Here is a 19,661-nt window from a genome sequence, read left to right as displayed (position 1 = left end):
TTGTTATCGAAAAATCCTATTTAACCTTAAAATGTATAGTGCAAGTAAAGGTAAGGGAGAGAATTTACGTTGAAACTTTGGAGCAATAACCTTATAGAGTCGCCTATACGGAGAACAACCACTGTATGATTATTGACCGCGAAGTTAGCTAAAGACTACAGAAATACAATGGGCCGTAGATACCAGTGGCGAACGGTGATTTTATTAACACGTAAGCTTTAAAAAAATATCATTTATTTGTATAGGTACATAATAAAATGTAAGTTGTATAAACTATAAATGGCTTTTTTTTTATGTGGTTCTGTGTGATACAACAACTCTTATCTATAAAATCAACTCAAACGACGTAATTTCGTGATGTATTATATTGTGTATATTAACTATATATAACTTATATAAAAGTTTACAAAAAATAACACAATGAATTCAGCCAGTATGGGGTATTCTCATTACGGTTGAAATATCATCTGGCCGATTAGTGTTAGAAATGAATAATGCTAAAAACGGCAGCGTCGAGCGCCACATGTGTTGCAAGAACATGTCAAAAGTATCACCTCAAAGAAAAATAGTCCCTAAACTTTCCCTTACTATCCTAAAATCACCCGCGCGTTACGGTGCTGTGTAGTCACGACACATCAAGAAAATAAGAGATTTAAAAAATGGAAAATAGAATATTTATAGGGGATGGCTTTAATTAACTATAATTTAATTCAAAGATGATAATATTTCAAATCTAACTGCTGAAAACATGAAAAAACCATTAGGTATCGCTAACGACTCGGGCGAAACGTGTACCCGCGCTTACTTCCCGAGAGCTACTAAGTAGCTAGTACTGGACTACGTGAGTGTAGTGGACGTGTAACGCCAGGTGTTATTGGAATACTGTGAGTATAATTTTGATAATATTTGTAATTTATCCGCGATTTCCAATAAATTGCTTTTTTTGTGCCTAATAAGTACTTATTATTTAATAACAAATTATTTCAGTCGATACGTAAATGTGTAATGGAGGAATACTGAAAATATGCACCAAATATTTATTATATTTATAAAGATATTATAGTCATTAGACGCAATGTGTACTAGCTATACATTACCGGTGAGGGACGGTTGAGGAAAAAAAATTAAATACTGTTTTCCAAAACGAAAATCTTCAAAGAATTTGTATAATCTGCAAGTTTACTATAGGAGAAAAACCCCGACACTGGGGGTTAACATTTTCAAAATATGGTACACTTATTTGTATGAAGAAATAAGCTGGAGTAATAGGCTAGTTCTTTGGCTCATTACTGGCGCTGGGCGCGCTTTATTAATATTTGGAGAAAAATACAAATGGTGGCAATGATTTATAAGGAATAGTAATAATAAATAAAATGGTAGGCTGCGCATAATCGCTTCTATGCACGGTTCGCCCCTGGTAGGTACTTTGGTTAAGAACTGCAAGACGCAAACCAAAACCGTCCGTTACACGTAAACTTAAAACCAAACTAAAACCAAACCAAAAATTTAGAACGCTTTTGTTCTATGAATTAGAGCTTAAAGGCTTCTCTAGAGAATTATTACTCTGAGGTTAAGACACACTTTGTCACAGAGTAAAATAAGTTTATGAACGGGTGCTGCTAAGAGCAAGTTATTTGATTTATTATCGTCTTAGATTTTGTTTATTTTTTATTTTTTTTAAATATTTCAAATAGGCAGAGAGCCTTTTCGAAGAGAATATGGTCCGGGTATTTATTTACATAGTGTGTGACTATGCAATTAATTTCAAATGGAATAAAATATTCAATAGAATCATTTTGTCGAGGGCCATTAAAGTATTGTATTATGCATGTTTATGTTTATGTGTGTGTGTGTGAATGTTTATATACATACACGTATGTTGGCGCATGCAGGAACAATGTACAATCATATATTAAACTATCGTCAATATTTACATTTCAATAACTATGAAGAAGCTACAGTACGTCACAAAATCGATACTTTACAATCTAGAAGAATCATCAATGATACCGTTTTACAAAATGTGTAATAACAACTTAGATTGCCCTCAACTGCTTGAGAAAATTAAAATTCGTATCCCTCAACGTACAACTCGGCTGCAACAATTATTTCATGTTGATATTTTAAGCACGAATAATTACAAGAATGCATCTTTGCCCAGAATTGTAAATAATTTTAACACGTTTTTTGCTGAAATAGAAATATATTTCCCCACTTTAAACAAATTTAAATTTAATCTAACTGTACCTACTTAATATTTTATTTTTTTGTACACTTTTATATTGTAATTATTTTTTCTTGTTTGAAAGAAGAAAGAAGGGACGATTGATAGCTCCGTATGGATCCGCCGGCGAAAGGATTTTTAAGTCCGAGTAAACAAAAAACGTTTATTTTTTATTTTTTTTATTATTTCATTATTATTGTAATATTTTATTTATTTTTTAGGTGTGGAATAATGCGGAGTGGCTATTTCAATATACGCTTGTTATCTTCTTTTTTTGACATTGTATTTAGTAATGAATAGAAAACTATAATTGGCCTAAAATTTTGGTTTATTTGAAAATATCGTTTCTTGTTGTAAAGGCTGTTGTTTTCTTTTAACAAATAAAATAAATTAAAAAAAAAATGGTTTTTAGCTATTAATCCCAGACCAAGCAGAAAACGTTTCCTCTTTTTTTGATGTGGTGTTCGTTTCGTTTTCTTCATGTGTCCTTTCGTCTTATGTATTTTTTTTGTAAAAAAATGTAATTCATTAAATATGTTAAAACAAAAAAAAATAGGTAATATTAAGTGATGTATTTCAAATTATATTAAAAACCCGATATTCGCGAGGAATTTTGTAAAATTATTATTTTAGAAAAGTGTCATTGCAAAAGATGCAAACTTAATTGAAACGGAGCGCAAATATTACCACAAGGATTCACGATAAACGCCAAATGAAGAAGTAAAACTCAAAGTAGAAACATTTATGATAAGTTGACAAAACGCAAACACAGAATGTAGTGCGATGCGATCCGCGACAGTTGAAGGAGTAGGATGGCATCAGCCACAGTGCTACAGTACACAGTACACAGTACGAGTAACGTTATTACATTTTCAGCGCAGCGGAAACGGAGGCGGGGGCGGCGTGCAGTTATTCAACACGATTTTTTCCAGCAGCTAGAGACTGAGACGTTACTCAAACGGATGTTTCCTCGTTCATTCGGTCGGCTGGCCACGGTCTCGGAAATATAATCCTTCATCTTCCGCCGACTCTTCTCTTGCTTCCGCGGCCGCACAAAGTGGAATAAAAAATGCATTAAATAAATTATGCGCCGATTCGGGAGCACCGCCGCAGGTACCCGGGACCGGCTCATCCCTCCACGGGGGTGTGCGGCGGTGGCCAGTGTATATTTGAATATTCAAAATGTTCGTAGCCGTTGAGCTGGGATTAATATTCTCGGGAGTAATCCCCCAGAAGTACACGAGTTTCCGATGTGAGCACTCGAGATGCACTTCATCGTCTTAAGAAAGTATAGTCATACAAGACAGAGAAAAGTTGTTTTATATATACGAAGTTAGAGTACGCAGTCGGCTTTCGCAGGATCTAACTTTCTTTTGAGAAAGAGTTGAGATTTTATTATAATTACCAGTGATATATTATATTTACGAAGTTATTTCACTGTCATTATTTTGTTAATATAGAGGCTATAAACGGAGTGAAATCTATCAACAAGCACAGCAGCAAAAATCACGTTTGAATAATGTAATAACATTTATAAAAACAAATTTTATTTTAGATGTTTGTAGCACTAACTTTGTTAATCATTGTTGTATAAAATATTTTTGAGAAATAAAATTACATCATTTTGTGAAACACTTTATTCGTTTACACAACCGACAGGTTTCGGAAACAACACGTTGCACTCTACAGGATTATTCAACAACTAAACATACATACTATATAAAAGAAACGAAACAAATTATGTATATTTATCTGTGTGGACTTAAGTATAAATATGTATTATTTTACATATTTTTTTCAGACACCATAAGTATATATTAAATCATGTAAATAAATGCCTCGACACGGGTTGTGCCCAGTGAGGTATTCATATAAGAAAAAAAAAGAATTACATAAAACGTGAAATAAAAAATAAATAAATTAGTGGGTGTCAATAAAAATAGGGAAGGGGGTAATTGTGTTTAAGGTAGAGTTAGACTTTTTAATCATTTTTTTTATATATTTTTTATAAAGTCTAACGCTACTTTAAACACAATGAGGAACTTCAACCCTACGAGAAATAGAATACAAAAAATGTAGTCTTGCGCGCGGTAAAAATTAGGGCACTAATTTGTACGGCAAAGTTTCTTGAAAACGACGTACGAAAAAAAAAACAATAAAAATGCACTACTTTGAACGACGTCACAGGTTCATATAAACCAACCAATGATATGAGAGCTGAGAAGGATACCCGGTTTGCTTACCGTAAACAAAAAAAACGAAAGCACTGACAGAAATTAACCTATGATATCACACACGGAGTTATTTCAGAAATACAAAATCATAGCGCTGATGGTACGATATATTGTAATAAAAATGTTTTTTTTTGGCTTAGTCCAATAGTTTTTAACAATTTAAAAAAATACGCTGAACTTCTTCATTACCTCCTCCCCTATCCTTGTCGACACCCACTAATTCGTTCACTGTTTCTTTTTCATATATTATAAATAAATATTTGGATAATTTATAAAGCGCCATTTTTGTGAAAATCACCTCAAGGACGCTTAATGTTTAGTTGTTAAATAACCCCGAAGAAAGCAACGTATTGTTGCCGAAACTAGTCGGTTGTGTAAACGAATAAAGTGATTCATAAAACAAAGTTACTTTTTTATTTAAAAACTAAAATGTAAAAAAAAAGTCCATAAAATATAATAGCAAAAACCTTAAAACCGCAGTCCTAGAATATGTCACAAAAGTAATTACGATATTACTTAAACAAACATGCACCGTAGACATAAATCAAAGGAAATGAATTAAGTACTCGATGAGAATTATATGAAATGCAATCTTGATAAATACGTTTACGAGAACTCGGTAACGCTATTGGCTATGGGTACGTACGTTCCACGGAAGCTTTCTGAAGTATCGCCATTCAATTAAAATATATGAAACCCATAATGGGTATAAGGGCATAAATCGAACCTCACAGAGAGAAGGGCGGGAGAAGCGCTGAGTTCCGACTAGTTCCGACCAACAGGAGGTACACGGTAAAACTTTCGGGGGATTGATGGCATGTGTAGACTGGAAATCTAATTATTGATTCCGTAGGGTGGGGTGAAATAATATTCACATCACAAAGGTAAGTAGATACGTACATAATATTTAATACTTTCATAGTACTAAACTATAAACAAACGATAACGTAAATATGACAACAACAACAACAACAATCCATCACGCCGTTTCATCAGAGAGGATAGAACGCCACATCACTCTATCTTTGCATACGGATCTCGCTTCCTCTACACTCATACATCTTCTCACGCACGCGCGCCGATTATTCCGACTTTTGACGTGTCCATCTTCAAGTATTTGTTGGATTTGGTCATGCCATGTCTTTCTCGGTCTTCCTCTATTTCTGCATCCATCAACATTCGCATTGTAAATATTTTAAGCCGTTTTTTTGCTGTCAATTCGTCATCAATTCAAATGTACAAACCAGCGCAGAGCTCTTTTCTTGATTTTGTCGATAGTGCTTGTCTCAGCCTTACATAATGTACGGATCTCAACATTTGTGCATCTATCGTACATAGTTTTACCACCCGTTTGCCTGAGAGATCGTATTTCGAGAGCATTCAGCCTACTTTCATCAGTACGTACACCCTACGTACATCAGGGTCGGGACTAGGACTCCGTTGTGAACTGCTAATTTTGCCTCTTGTGACACACATTTATTTGCCAAGGTTGATTTAAGTGCGCCGTTCAATTTGTTCCCGGCACTCACTCTCCTTTTAATAAATCCAGCCAACTGTAAATACCTAGACATCCATATCCTCTCAAAAGTGTTCTGCGTCACTCTTGAAATACCCATCAACAAAATAATAATTGTAAATACATATTTGACCCTGAAGTTGATGGATAAAAAGCTCCGTAAGTAGTAGAGAACTGTTATGTAAAATATTGCGGAGATGTCCCGATTCGGGAAGCGCTGGCGCCGGGTCGGAACTTTTACATGCCGGAAGTAAATTTACCCCGATACATTTATAACAAATGTTTACAGAGTCCCCCGCCTTCTATTAAACTTCTGCTAGCGGTGGCAATGGCTGCTTGATACGTCTTTAGAGGTATAACTTTTGAGTGTAACATTGGCGCTGGCTCAGGCGGGGTTACAATATTACGGACTGCAGTTTTTACATGAATAATCTATGAATTCTCCTTTGCTGAAAATCTGGACTTTTTAAATTTATTTTTATTTTTATACGGGAGTTGCTTTATTATTTACCTTGCTTATAATATACAAGGTTTATATTTCAAAGAGTGGATTTTTCTGCAATGAAATATCTTAAAATTTATCTAAACTATTGGGATCAGGAGGTATATATTAATGTGGGCTAATCAGGAACTTCTCAGCATTTGCTCACGTGGAGAGGGAACCACTTAAAACTCTTCAGGAGAAGCCGGCCTGTTGGCAGCAGTCTGGACAGAAAATCTGGACTGCGTGTGCGGATTGGGCATGCAAACAGTTGAACACATTCTTTGGAGATGTTCTATTCTTTTTTTTAAGCCAATCAACAGGCTTAAGCAAACCCTAATAGTTGGGCATTAATGAGTAATACTTAATCTAAACATTCCTTAAATCTATTTAAATTAACAAAGTGTATAATTAACAAAAGGTATGTAGATAGCATAATCTAGGCGGAAATGGTAAGTGTGACATCGCGAGCTGGGAGAGACAACACCGCTTGCTTCTTAAATGCCGGCTCTTGCTGTAGGAACACATCGACAGTACCGTTTGGTGAGATTTCGTTCACTGTTCTGAGAGGCTTTTATGTCCCGGATAATTACCTTAGACAGCGTCAGCATAGACTGTTTCACATAAGAATATACAAAACCAAACTGTCAATAGTTATGCCTGTTGGAAAGGCTATATCTATGTTGAACAATATTACTTTGGACACTGACATTTTTCACGTCTCTGAAGGAGTTTTTCGTTACAAACTTCTCTTACTTATTTAACATATTATTTTCTGGATATTATGAAAACCTATATGTTATTTTTATATATACCTAATTTTATATTTTAATTTTAATTATATCTATAAGTATGAATTAAGATATTATATTTTGTAATGTACATATACATATGAATAAATAAAATTGAAAATTAAAAATGCCTTCCGAGGAATGAAAATGCTCATTGTTTTTTGGTTCCAACGGGATTTTATTCGGATGATCTTCATAACGGCAATGCAGAACCGAACTCAAGTTATTTATTGTTTATTTCCGTAAAAGAGAAGAGAGTTTATCTACTAATACACTTTTGGTCTCAATACTTTTAAATTATTTGGCCGGTGGAGGAGTCTCGGGTCTTAAGGTTTACTAACAAGTTGATGAACTAACACACCCTATCACCGTCAGAATTGGGAAAATTACATTGAGGGTGACAGACAAATTGACTGTTTATACTTAGGTTGCTCTGAAGGTGATATTAACATTGTAAAATTTACCCATCAATACAGCTTGCCTACCACACACCGCACACCGCATCGGAGGACATAAGTCTCCTTGGCGGTGCCCACATACATGGAAAAGTTTCTCGTTGCCGAACGAGAAAAGCTGCCCGAAGGAGTTTTCTGAAATCTGGTAGCCTTAGCATCTTTTTGCTGAAAGAAAGTCATCCAGAAGTACAAATTATTATGTACTTTATTGGATTGAGAAAAGAGGGAAATGTATTTTTCACGGACTGGGATTAAATTGATTAGACATGATCAATTCGCAGAAATGATTGCAATACTTTTCAAAAGTCTTGAAGTTCTTTTTGGAAGTAACCAGATCTGTATATTCGATAGGACCTACCGTTTATTACAGGTAAAAAAAATGTTTTTGCAATGCGCGGATCTGAAAAGATGCCAGAATTTCTTTAAAACGGATCCGGTGCAGTTTTTATTTGACGGAATGGAGGAAAAGATGCACGCGCTGAAAAATAATTGTTAGCTACAAATGATTTCTACTAATTGAAAAAATACATATTTGTTGAAATCGGTACATGATTACAACACCGGGTTTACTAGTATGGAAGGGCTAGCTGTTCCTAGATATTGGAATAAATATGGCAAAAGGACACTGCAGTACAGTATCCCTAAAATATTTAACATGTTACCTAACAATATTGAAAATACTGAGTTAAATACAGGAGTGAGACGTATGCTCAAATTACGGCTAATCGAAAAAAGTTTTTTGTATTGATGATAATTTTTAATTTTTAATAATGTAATAAAATATGGTATGTTTTTTTAAGTAAAGTTAATTATTAATGTAGGTTAAGTAGGAATAATCGAAGCAATATATGAACCTGCTGACGAATTGTATGTATACAATTCAGCAGACTTTATTTTAAAAAAAAAACAGAAGAGACGTTAAAGTTAATTAAAAATTAAAGCTTGAAATAACTTGAGTTGTGATGTGAATGGCCGTTTGAGCGTTGTGTTGGTTCTATGGCTCTGTCTATCAAAGACTTTCACCTCAGTACGAATAGTCGTGTATTGGTCTTGAGAAGTCTCTCATTTCTTAGTAAGATGGGGTGGTACTTATAGAAGTTTGTATTGAAGCCTCGAGGAAACTTCGCGGGGTAGTACAATCAGCAAGAATAGGTAGTTGGAGGACTGGGTACTAAGTGTGCAGTGACAGTGTGGTTGGAGTAATTAGCAGAATGCTTGGCATTGCAAACTGGATCTCTCTCTTCCACATCTTAAATCGCGAGAGAACAGTATACGAGAACATAACCTGCACCAATAATTACAAGGGATTTACATAACTTCCATAACATGGTAGAATGTTCAACGTGCAGAAATTTAATTTCAATTGTACTGGGTACATTTCTATTGTTATTGTGTAGGTACGTTAACGTTATTCGTAATTGCAATAAATTATACGAAATATTAACTTGAAGAGAACCCTTATACATACGAGTATTTTACGGTACTGAAGTAGTTAAACAAATTACGATTTTAAATTATATTAAAAATACTGCATTGAGAATAAAAAAAAATATTTTTAAAATTTGGACTTATCAAAAATATTTAAAAAAATCAATATTTCAAGAAAAATATTACCGAATAGCTCATATACCATAGTGCTTTTTATGAAATATTGATGTAACCTTCTCTTTTACCGCCGTTTTATATATCGTGGGTATACTGGCAAAAAAAGTTAACTCGAAAATATGCGGATTTTACTTGATGATGCAGTTTTGTAAAGTTTTTAACGCTCTACAAACTGGCAAAATACACTAAGTCATATTGAATTTCATATATCTGTAGTTTTATAAATAAATTTAAGGATAAGTCGTATACCCGGTATTTTATTCAGGCTAAAAGCTTTAAATAATTTAATATTTATTTAATATAAAATTCAGAAACGGAAAAATTAAAAACATGTTCTTAAATGTGCCCTCAACATCTAACTATTTTTAAATAATATATAAAAGAGTAAAATTGGAACAAAAATAAAATGTTTGATTTCTCAAAACAGGGATTTGAGAGTTAAAGCTTTTTGCCAGTATACCCACGATATTTCCCTACGGTTTTTATATCATTTAGTTTTTTGTATTGCATATTTATTCTAAATTTATGTAATTGGTCCTTACAATTACCCTTTTTATATAAAACCTGCTGACGCTGCATCGGCCCTTCGGTTAAGCAAGTTTTTCTTTTAATTTTTATTTGCATGTTTGTGTCTCAATAAATCTTAGTAGGTACTACAAAATAAACATATTGATTGGTACTATTCAATTTGTGAAAATTACTCTAAGAATTTATAGGATAATTACTTTTTCTAGACATAATATAATACTCGTTCAGCTGTGAAGTGGTTAGTGCGTTAGGTAACCTTGGAAAAGATCCCGGATTAGATTTCACCCAAGCAAGTATCATTCATTATTATTTTTATTGTTGTACTTAGAATCTTAATGTAGGGCTTAAAAAGGCATATAAATTATTTATAAACTGTTTAACACATATGTTTAAAAGTTAAAAATGAATTCTGATTTTTTATACTTCATAAATGATGGCACTATTTGCAAATCCGGCAAAATCCATCTTTCTTTATTTTGAGCAAATCACAAAAAACTGATACAATTCTTAACATTAACTTTTTTAAACTTAAATTTTTTATTGTAATCAGTCAACATTTTATACGTAAACAGTGATGAATTTAGCATGATTAAGCCAAGAAACAGTAGTGAAATAATAAATTTTATTTTATACATTCCTACTTTGCAATACTCAAGTAGAGGTTGCCATGTTTGCAACAAACCCAATAATTTAAAAGTCAAGTTTTTTTTACAAATAAAGCCGTATTTTAAAACTGACAATGTTATAATTATTGTAAAAAATATATATTTTAAATATGTTTCAATTAATATCTCAATTTTTTTAAATTTTGCCGGGTTTGCAAGTAGTACTCTTAAATGATTCTTCTCATATCATAATATTTTTTCCTGCATTATATAAAATTGAATTTTGTAACTTTTTTCATGATATAATTTATAACACAGGTGATTTTTCTGACCTGGCATCTGAAGCGTAAGACTGATCATCTTACCTCCATGTAACATCCAATCGAGACACAAAGCCATTTGCATACCATTGGTGCGAATAAGAGAAATATTATGATAAACATAACATTAAAACTTACATGAAGATAACTAAGCATTCCATAATAATTTTATAAGGGTGACAGTGTTCTGAGGTTAAGGATTTATTAGTAAGGGGAAGTGCGAAGGGGAGGAATGAAAATGAGGGAATTATGAGTGCTGGGTGTAGCGTAATAAATATGTAAGTATACTCGAATCATATACGAGACGTTTGCGATTTATTACATCTAAAGGAGTTTCATACATCTGCGTTTATTTTAGATTATTTAAGATTAACTGTAATGAGTGAAGATGCAAGGGGGTGCTCGACTGGATGTTATTATATATATATTTTATTTATTTTTTTTTGTTTATTTTTCCATACTGTTAAATATTATGCATGTATTAAATTACATATTTTATACATTATATTTATTAAACATTAGAAGAGAAAAAGAGAAAAAATACATATTCTAAAAATAAACATAGCCTTAAATTTGGAAAAAATGCCCTCAAAGACTTAAACGTCTGAGCGTAGGCCATTCGTTTTTTATTGTTTTTGGTGAATTTTTTGGTATACAAACACAAATATGACAATGCCATTAAAAATCATACAGAAATAACAGGAAAATGACATAAACAATGTAATTAAGACATCAAAGTTTAGAATATGCTGTTGTACGACTCTTTCACAATAGGTGTATATCTGTATTTTCCATGCTGATCCAAGTCCTCAAAGCCGCTTTAAACTTTGGAAGGGATTCTATATTTTGTATCTCCTTGGGTAGGAGATTAAAAGATCTTGGACCAACATGGATATGTATATGACCGAAATCAGCAATAATAATTTATTTATACGTTTTGAAAAAAATGTGAATTCAAATTACGAGCTCACGAAATTAATGTAAAATGTTGAATAATGTAACTGTTATTTTTTTTTACGATATCATCATTTTTAATTTGAATGATTTATTTTCTATGGTAAATATTTTCTTCTACTTAATAATATTCGTAATAGGACCTAAGGAATTTTGATACTTGATCAACCAATCAGTATAAAAAACAGACGTTAATTTGTTATTTTAATTTATTTAGAATTTTTTATTGGTATTTAATAAACGTTATTTTTATTATTAATATTTAAAACATTAACTTTGTGGTCAAAGATTTTACTAAATGTTATTAAATATTTCAATGGTCCCTATGTATACTATTGAATCGGTATTTTACGAAGTTTACAGGGGAACAAAAACAAACCTTTATATTTTTTTAACGAAGATATCAGATACTGTAGAATTGCCAAAAATGCATCTATCGTATTTAAATAGACAATTGAAATGATTGCTTTTTTTATAAAAGACCTAAAGCCTTTGCTTTTTCCTTTTGTCTTGCTTGTGTCCACGACCCCCCCGGGGGTCGCGACCCACATGTTGAAAAACACTGCTATACAAGAAGCCCTTACAGATTTAGATGATTGATTAATGAACTCTAAATAATGTTCTGTAGGTGGTAATATTTTTAGCTGTTAGTTGTTAAAGAAAGAAAATGGCTAAAAAGCCGGTAATTAGACCTTTACGTATTTTTTAAATGTTTTTTTTATTCTATTTATTTAACTTTTTGTACATAATGTTATTTGTACATTGGCGGGCTTATTGCCAAATAGCAATTTCTTCTAACCAACCAATAAAATAAAAGTTTTATTTTTAAAATTCAAGTTACAGAACATATTCAATAGAAAAAAAAGATTAAAAAGCTGAAAGTATATAAAAAAAGAAATAAACGTATTTGTTTATAAATTACCTTAAATCAAAACTATTACTCAATGGGAAAAAGGAAAAAAGAGGAAAGAGGAAAAAGGAAAGGAGGAGAGATTAAGGAAGAGAAAGGAGATGTTTCTTCAGACGTGATTTAAACAGAGATAATGTAGTAACATCTTTGATAGTGGATGGGAGATGATTCCACAGTCGAGCCGCATGGACACTATATGAGTTAAGGAAGAAAGAGGAATTGTGTATGGGTATTAAGAGAGTGCCTTGAGAATGAGAACGAAGAGGTAAACCATGAATTGATAAGCGTTGAAAATTTTCACGCAGGTATATAGGAGCGTTAGGACTATGAAGTACATTGGACAGAAGTGAGAGGGAGTTATAGTCTCTCCGCTATCTAATTTTGAGCCAGTTGCCTACGATAATCAGAAATGTGGTCATATTTCCTAAGACCAAAAATGTACCTTATGCATGTATTCTGAAGTCGTTCAAGTTTATCGAGTTGTTTACAGCTTAAATCAGTCATGGAAACATCAGCGTAATCTAGAATGGGTAGTAGTAATGCTTGTACAAGAGTCCATTTAGTACTAATAGGTAAGAATTTTTGTTGAAGAAGAAATGTTATATTTGATATGTAAAAAACTTGATTTTTTATATAACATAATGATTTTGTCAAACTAAATCATCGAAAGGGTCAAGAGTTTCAAATACCTGGGAAAAAGTGTTCAAAATGAACAAGAAAATATTTCTTTCAAATCTTAATGGTAATTGAAGAAACTAAAGAACTCTTTGAACAAACAAAGAAATTAAATGTAACTAAACTCTTTAAACTAGAATTCTTAAAATTTATTCGTAAATTAGCCACCGATGCAATTGTAGACGAAGATTAAAACATGAACAAAATTGTAGTAAACATGGACACAATACGAAAATATCAGAAAAATATCATTCAATATAAATAAAGGAATGTCGAGCCTAATAAACCAGAGACTGAAATTCTACGATAAACTACTCGTACCAGACAAAACAAAACAAAAGACTCAGACAACCTTTACAAAAGATGTTAAACATATTATCATTGATATGAATTTTAAAAGTAAAAATATTTTGTTAAATGTGCCTATGCAACCCGTAAGGGTTTATTAATAAAATTTCAAATAAATAAACAATAAAAATTGCTGTAATTCACTACTGTGATTGGCGTTCTTCGCCTGTTCTGGAGCAAAAAGACACTTACTGTTTTTGGTGAACGTGACGATCTTGAGAACCTTCCCGTATCGCTGGAAGATGGTGTGCAGAACGTCCAGCACTATGGGGTACAGCATATGCTCCACGATGACCCTCAGCACGGTGTTGGGTCCGCCCTGGATGTCGGCGGGCACGCCGCCCCCGTTAGTGGCCCCCGGCAGCGCCACGGCCCCGGCCGCCGCGCCCCCTAGCGCCTGCGCCGCTTGCAGTGCCGCCTGGGCGGAAGCCGACTGAAACAATCATACGTTATTCTAATTTGGAGTATGATATCGATCGATATCTAAAGTTTATCATTACAAAAAGGAACAAATCAATAGTTGAAAAATTAAGAAACATATCGCACATTCAATAAAATTCATTTTTAAAATTAAAAAAAAATAATAATTTTACAATACGCCCAAGAGCGTTTACAAAAATAATACAGGTGAGTTTACAAAAATAATACAGAAGACCTAAGCTACTATTTTTTTTAAAAGCCTCGAGGGCATGCGCTAATAAATATTAGCGTAAATTTTTGACCAAGATTAGTTATTATGCAAAACAAATAAAGCAACTGCTTCAAAATTATCCAGGCACATTATTTCATCAAAAGGGATTTTAATTCAAATTTTTACGGCGTTTCGAATGCCGACTGCTCACGTTTAATCCTACCCGCAGAACCAGGGTAGGGGTAAAAACGCTTAAGAATCGAATTACGCACAATAGTCACTACGTGCCATAATGTATAATTCGGTCTACATATCATTTACTTTCGAGGAAAGTAGGTGCGTAGTTATTTATGTTCATTTTCCATTTAAGTGGCCGTTATTACACCTGGAGATCCCGATATATTATTTCGCTGCGCAAATTAACTGTCGTCCGCTAAATTGCCCACAAGAAACACTCGTACAGAAGATAAAGCACAACCTCAATATTCCGATTCACGTGTAAAGCTTCACATGTTAGGGCGGAGTTTCCCCATCAGACAACAAAGCCCTAATGGGTCATAATAAGCCTTTGTTTCAGGAGACATTTGATCATACTCATGAGCCCTAACCGTTACAACAGCAATCAGTCCAATTGATTTAGATACACATTTTTATCGCCACCCATTTATTACCAAGGTACGCCGAGTAGTCCGATATTGATTATTTTTTATGCCCCATCACATATTTCACACAGCACACATACACCTACAATTTATTATTTTTTTACGCGTTCATAGGTGTAGGTTGGCGTCGGAAGCCCTGTTAGTTGGAGATATTCTATGAAATTAAAAAAAACACAATTTTGCATCTTATTATAAGTGAAAACGAGTTTTGATCGCCGTTTTGGTTTCTGCCAAATTTGCCGAAACTTCGTCTCAGTCGAAACCTGCGATCGGATGAGTCGGATATATATTTCTCGGGTGGAAAAATAGCATAATTATACATATCGGATTGTTGTCTATTCAAATAATTAGTTATTTTATCGCCATTGTCTATCATGAAAAATAAAAAAACTAGACTAATTTTATAATTCGTCGACTATATTTTGTAGTTCTAAGATTTTTTATATACTTATATATTTTTGTGATATCTTTATAGTGAAAAAGATAAAGTTCCTACATTGTACATTGAAGAACTGTTTCATATAAGTTATATTTATAATATAACATCAAGCCATGAAATTTTTGCCTTTAATTTCATTGTGTATTTTATTAAACAGTTATTTCAACGAATTTGTAAAGTTTAACAATAAAAAACGACTGATAGTGAAATATCACGTACTACGATTACCGATACAAATATATGAAATGGATTTTTAATAATTAATTGTATTTCCAAAATCAATATAGATATTGTGGATAAATGTTTTCATATGTAACATTAAGAAAGAAAATATAAAAAATATCACTAGAAAACGCAAAATCTTTGGAATTGGTAGTTGTGAAGTAAAGATTCGTGACGATATTCTACAAAAATTTTGATGGTTTGGAACAAAGTTAAAAATGAACACGAATCATGACGTATTAGTGGCGTGGCCAATGCAATGACCGTTTTTGAAGGAATTTAAAATTACAAATTTAAAAATATTTTTTATTCTACTAAGTAGTATTTTTTTTTTTACTAGACTGTATTTTATAGACCTTTTCACTGCTAATTATATATTACGGCCACTTAGTGGGCAGAGCGTTTGCCTACGACGCGAGAGTCGACATAAAATATTGATTTATAATTCATATTGATTTGGTGGCCTACGTGATGTAGGGGTCAAGACGCTTGACTCACATACGGAAGGTTCCGGGTTCGATTCCCGGTGAGAACACAAAAAATAAAATGCAATTTTTCTAGAGCCTGGGTGTTCCGTGATGTAATTCACCACTGTAATTGGACCTCCTGACCTGTTGTGGTGCAAAAAAAAAATAATACAATATAATTTTACATTGTAATATTTTATAGTCCTTGGACTGGCACATTCCAAGGTGATCCAATATAGAACGCTATGCACTACTGAATATGAGAATAGTGAAGATGGTAATGCATAAGCATTATATATTTTAAAAAATACATAATTGCCTACTAGTGCATGACCCAAACAAATACATCAGTTTTGGTGCGATTTTAATTTAATTTTATAATTCATTTATTTTTCGAACTACTACAGGCCTTGAGGCCCAATCACAGTGATGAATTATAGCACAGTACACCCAGGCTTGAGAAAAATCACATTTGATTTTTATGTTCTCACCGGGAATCGAACCCAAAACCCTCCGTGTTAGTGTCAAGTGTCTTAACCATTACATCGCGGACGCCACCAATGAAATAATTAGTAAATAGTTTATTGGTAGAATATGGTATTAAGGTTCATCGCACAAACTTTATGGACATGTATTCCATTTTTTTTTCAATTTGGACTATTCAATCGACGGGCGTTTAGCTCCAAGTTTTTTCTTCGAACTGATAAATAAATGAATTTATTGTTTGAATTATTTCGGCGCACCGGTGACAACAGTGCGTCAAAACTTCTGTATGAATTTCTATACAGATAGGTGACTAAAGCGTCGATAAATATTATCAAAGTTTGATTGTGAAAAAAATATTATTTTGAAGTGGTTTTAATGCATTTAGAATATTATTTAGCTCATTGCATATGATATTATGAAATTATTTTTTAATGTGACGCGGTGAAATGCAATATTTATTAAGATGATTTTGATGCTGGAATAACTCACTGAACCATGATGTTCGTTTTGTTCGCAAGTTGAATAGAAAATGAGAATGAAAAAACCCTTTTTAAAATCACAGGTTTATCTGTTACGGTTAGGTATAATGCGTAGCTGAGGGGAGAACAGCCCTCGAGACACTCGAGACGCGAGGTAGGAGAAGTAGTTGGCTACAATGATGTCTTTAGGACAGTTTAAACTATACTTTAACGAGCAAGTTATGCATACAAGTGTCAGAGCCACTAAATGCAGCGATGCGCTACTAAAATGCGATTAAAACCTTTACTCATACTTTATAATATTTTACTAATTTATTTATTTTTACAATTTATGTACATATTACTAAAAATAAAAAATATTTGCCAAAAAAAAATTTAAAAAAAATCGACTTAAGAAAACGAAGGTGTCACGATTTACATTATTCTTTTGCAATTTCCCTAAGAGAAGATTTTTCGAGTTGAATTGTTTTTGCCTCAAAGGTGCGATATATTGTTATTAAACGTCATATGTAAATATAAAAAAAAAAAAAAAGTTGTGAGCTTTTACTAAGCTTTTTCCATCTACTGCAAACAATGCATACGACCTATGTGGTCTTAGGTTTTTGTTATTTTATTTTGCGTTTTATAATATGAATAATGTAGGTACACATAAATGAAATATAAACATAAATACGTAGTGTTTAAAACTATCTGAGCTTTTTAAAAATTATCTCTGTATATTTAGTTTTATTTGTATATTCTCACATGTAAACATATAAACAAAGTATATTGTTAAGTGTCCTCGGCACCCCAGCGAGGTCACATTAATTTTATTATTAATCATTGTTTATAATGGAAAAAAAAAAATAATAAATAATAATAATAATACTTTTAGTTAAAAATGGCGATCTCAATACAAATATTTGAAAAAAGAATTGAAACAAAGTACCTTAATATAATAAAATAAACGGATACAGAAAAAAATATCTAAATCAACATATTTCACGATTCTTAACCAACTTTTGCGAATAAACTCTCAAGATTAAATCACAATTAACAATAATATAACCAATATATCTTTCTCCCTATTCACTTTAAATTAATTTATTATCAGTCTACCACTAATAACCATATTGCATTTATTTCCTAAAACTATTTCTCGATAACCCTTGACTTACGAGTACATATGCTAATATTAAATAATGCATTATCTTTTGATTTTAAATAAAGTCTCCGAGATTTGTCCATTTTTGTTTCAGTTGCGTAAAACTTGGGTTCGATTTCTGACAGGGTTTTTTTTTAAAAGGAATATTAGCGTTCTTATAATTTACCCAAATATTTAAATTTTGGTGGCTGTTTTCAACGAGTTGTAAATAACTCACCATTAGAAAATGAAAATCAAGTTAGGGTAGAGTGAGGTTCGAACCTCAGACCTCTGATCCGTGAGTCCGCAACACTAGCTAAAAGGACCACAACCCGATTGACATGTTGACGGTTGACATGAAATATTTATTTAAAAAGGTGTTTTTACTCTTGAATATTTAACGCTTCAGTAAATATCTTACGTTTCAGGTACCTGGACTGGTACCTGAAGCGTAAGACCGATCATCCTACCTTCATGTAATAAAAAATGATCAAGATACACTGCAATTGGTGTACCATAGCAATACCCTATGCACCATTAGATGTGGGAAGGGAATAATAATGATGATAACTATAAATAGTTATATCTAATAACCTCATCTAGGAATACAATTATGTATTGTAGATCCCAGCTGAATGCTTTTACGAGGTGTTCCCGTAATTTGAATTATTTAATTCCAAAAACTCGGACCAGGTTTGCTCAGAGGAATTTCTCTTAAGTGGCCCCAAGAGTATTCAATGTCCTGGATGAACATATTAAGTTCTCCAAAACGAAAGCCATTTTCAGAAAGAGTGTACAAGTCTAGATTTTGTCTAAGGGAAGAGACCATTGCAGGAGACTGCAGCGAGATATTGCGTAGATTTATATGCATATGCACATGTTTATTGAAATATTAAAAATATGTTTATTGAAATATATGTATGTTTATGTTATCATATTAAATTTTTATTATTGCTTTTATTTAATTGTGTACATTAGGGTGTGTCATTTTGTTTATCTTCCGAATTCAGAAACGTACAACATGTATTTTAAAATAAAAAATATAAAAAATATTTGAAAAATATGCATATTTATTAGTACGCATGTAGTACATGTGTATTTTGTACAAGAAATAAAAAAAACAAAGTCAGTTTTTTTTTTGATTAATTTGTAATTGAATATACATATATGTGCAAAAGATTAGTTTGGATGAATATCTAGAAATTGCATGTTTATAAGTATGTATCTTTGTTGTATTACCTTATACAATAAAACAATTTTATTTTAAAATGGAAAATTGCAGAAGACAGAATAAGGAATGCCAATTGCGATTTTTGACAAAATAACAATTGAAATATAACTTTTTAAACTTTTTATAATACAATACGTTTTACGAAAAAAATCGTTGCCGCAAAAAAATTGTTTAGTATGCAATGTACATGTTTCCAGAGATTAAATATACTTGCGTCGAATCCTAAGATAAAGTACAATTAACAGGTTCAAAGTATTTAAAATTAGGGTAGTGAT

General features: G+C 32.4%; 1 protein-coding gene across 13 annotated transcripts in view; it reads right to left on the bottom strand.

Moving 5' to 3' along the window:
• Positions 1–19,661, bottom strand: part of heph (polypyrimidine tract-binding protein 1 heph) — a 728,190-nt gene that overhangs the window by 54,984 nt on the left and 653,545 nt on the right. For 12 of the 13 annotated variants that reach the window (XR_015822765.1, XR_015822764.1, XM_088229265.1 and 9 more), the window contains one exon: positions 13,839–14,079. Coding sequence is in view for 11 of the 13 variants with exons in the window: in XM_088229265.1 (XP_088085391.1) it covers positions 13,839–14,079 (241 nt within the window). In the remaining 2 variants the exon portion in view is untranslated. The remainder of the gene's footprint in view (positions 1–13,838; positions 14,080–19,661) is intronic. The other variant, XM_088229267.1, reaches the window with a different exon arrangement.

The sequence above is a fragment of the Micrasema longulum genome, unplaced genomic scaffold (genome assembly GCF_059751315.1).
Source record: "Micrasema longulum isolate JH-2025_06_02 unplaced genomic scaffold, ASM5975131v1 h1tg000657l, whole genome shotgun sequence".
NCBI classification, from domain to species: domain Eukaryota; kingdom Metazoa; phylum Arthropoda; class Insecta; order Trichoptera; family Brachycentridae; genus Micrasema; species Micrasema longulum.
Note: the sequence above shows the minus strand (reverse complement) of the source record. Positions and strands in the feature narration are given on the sequence as shown.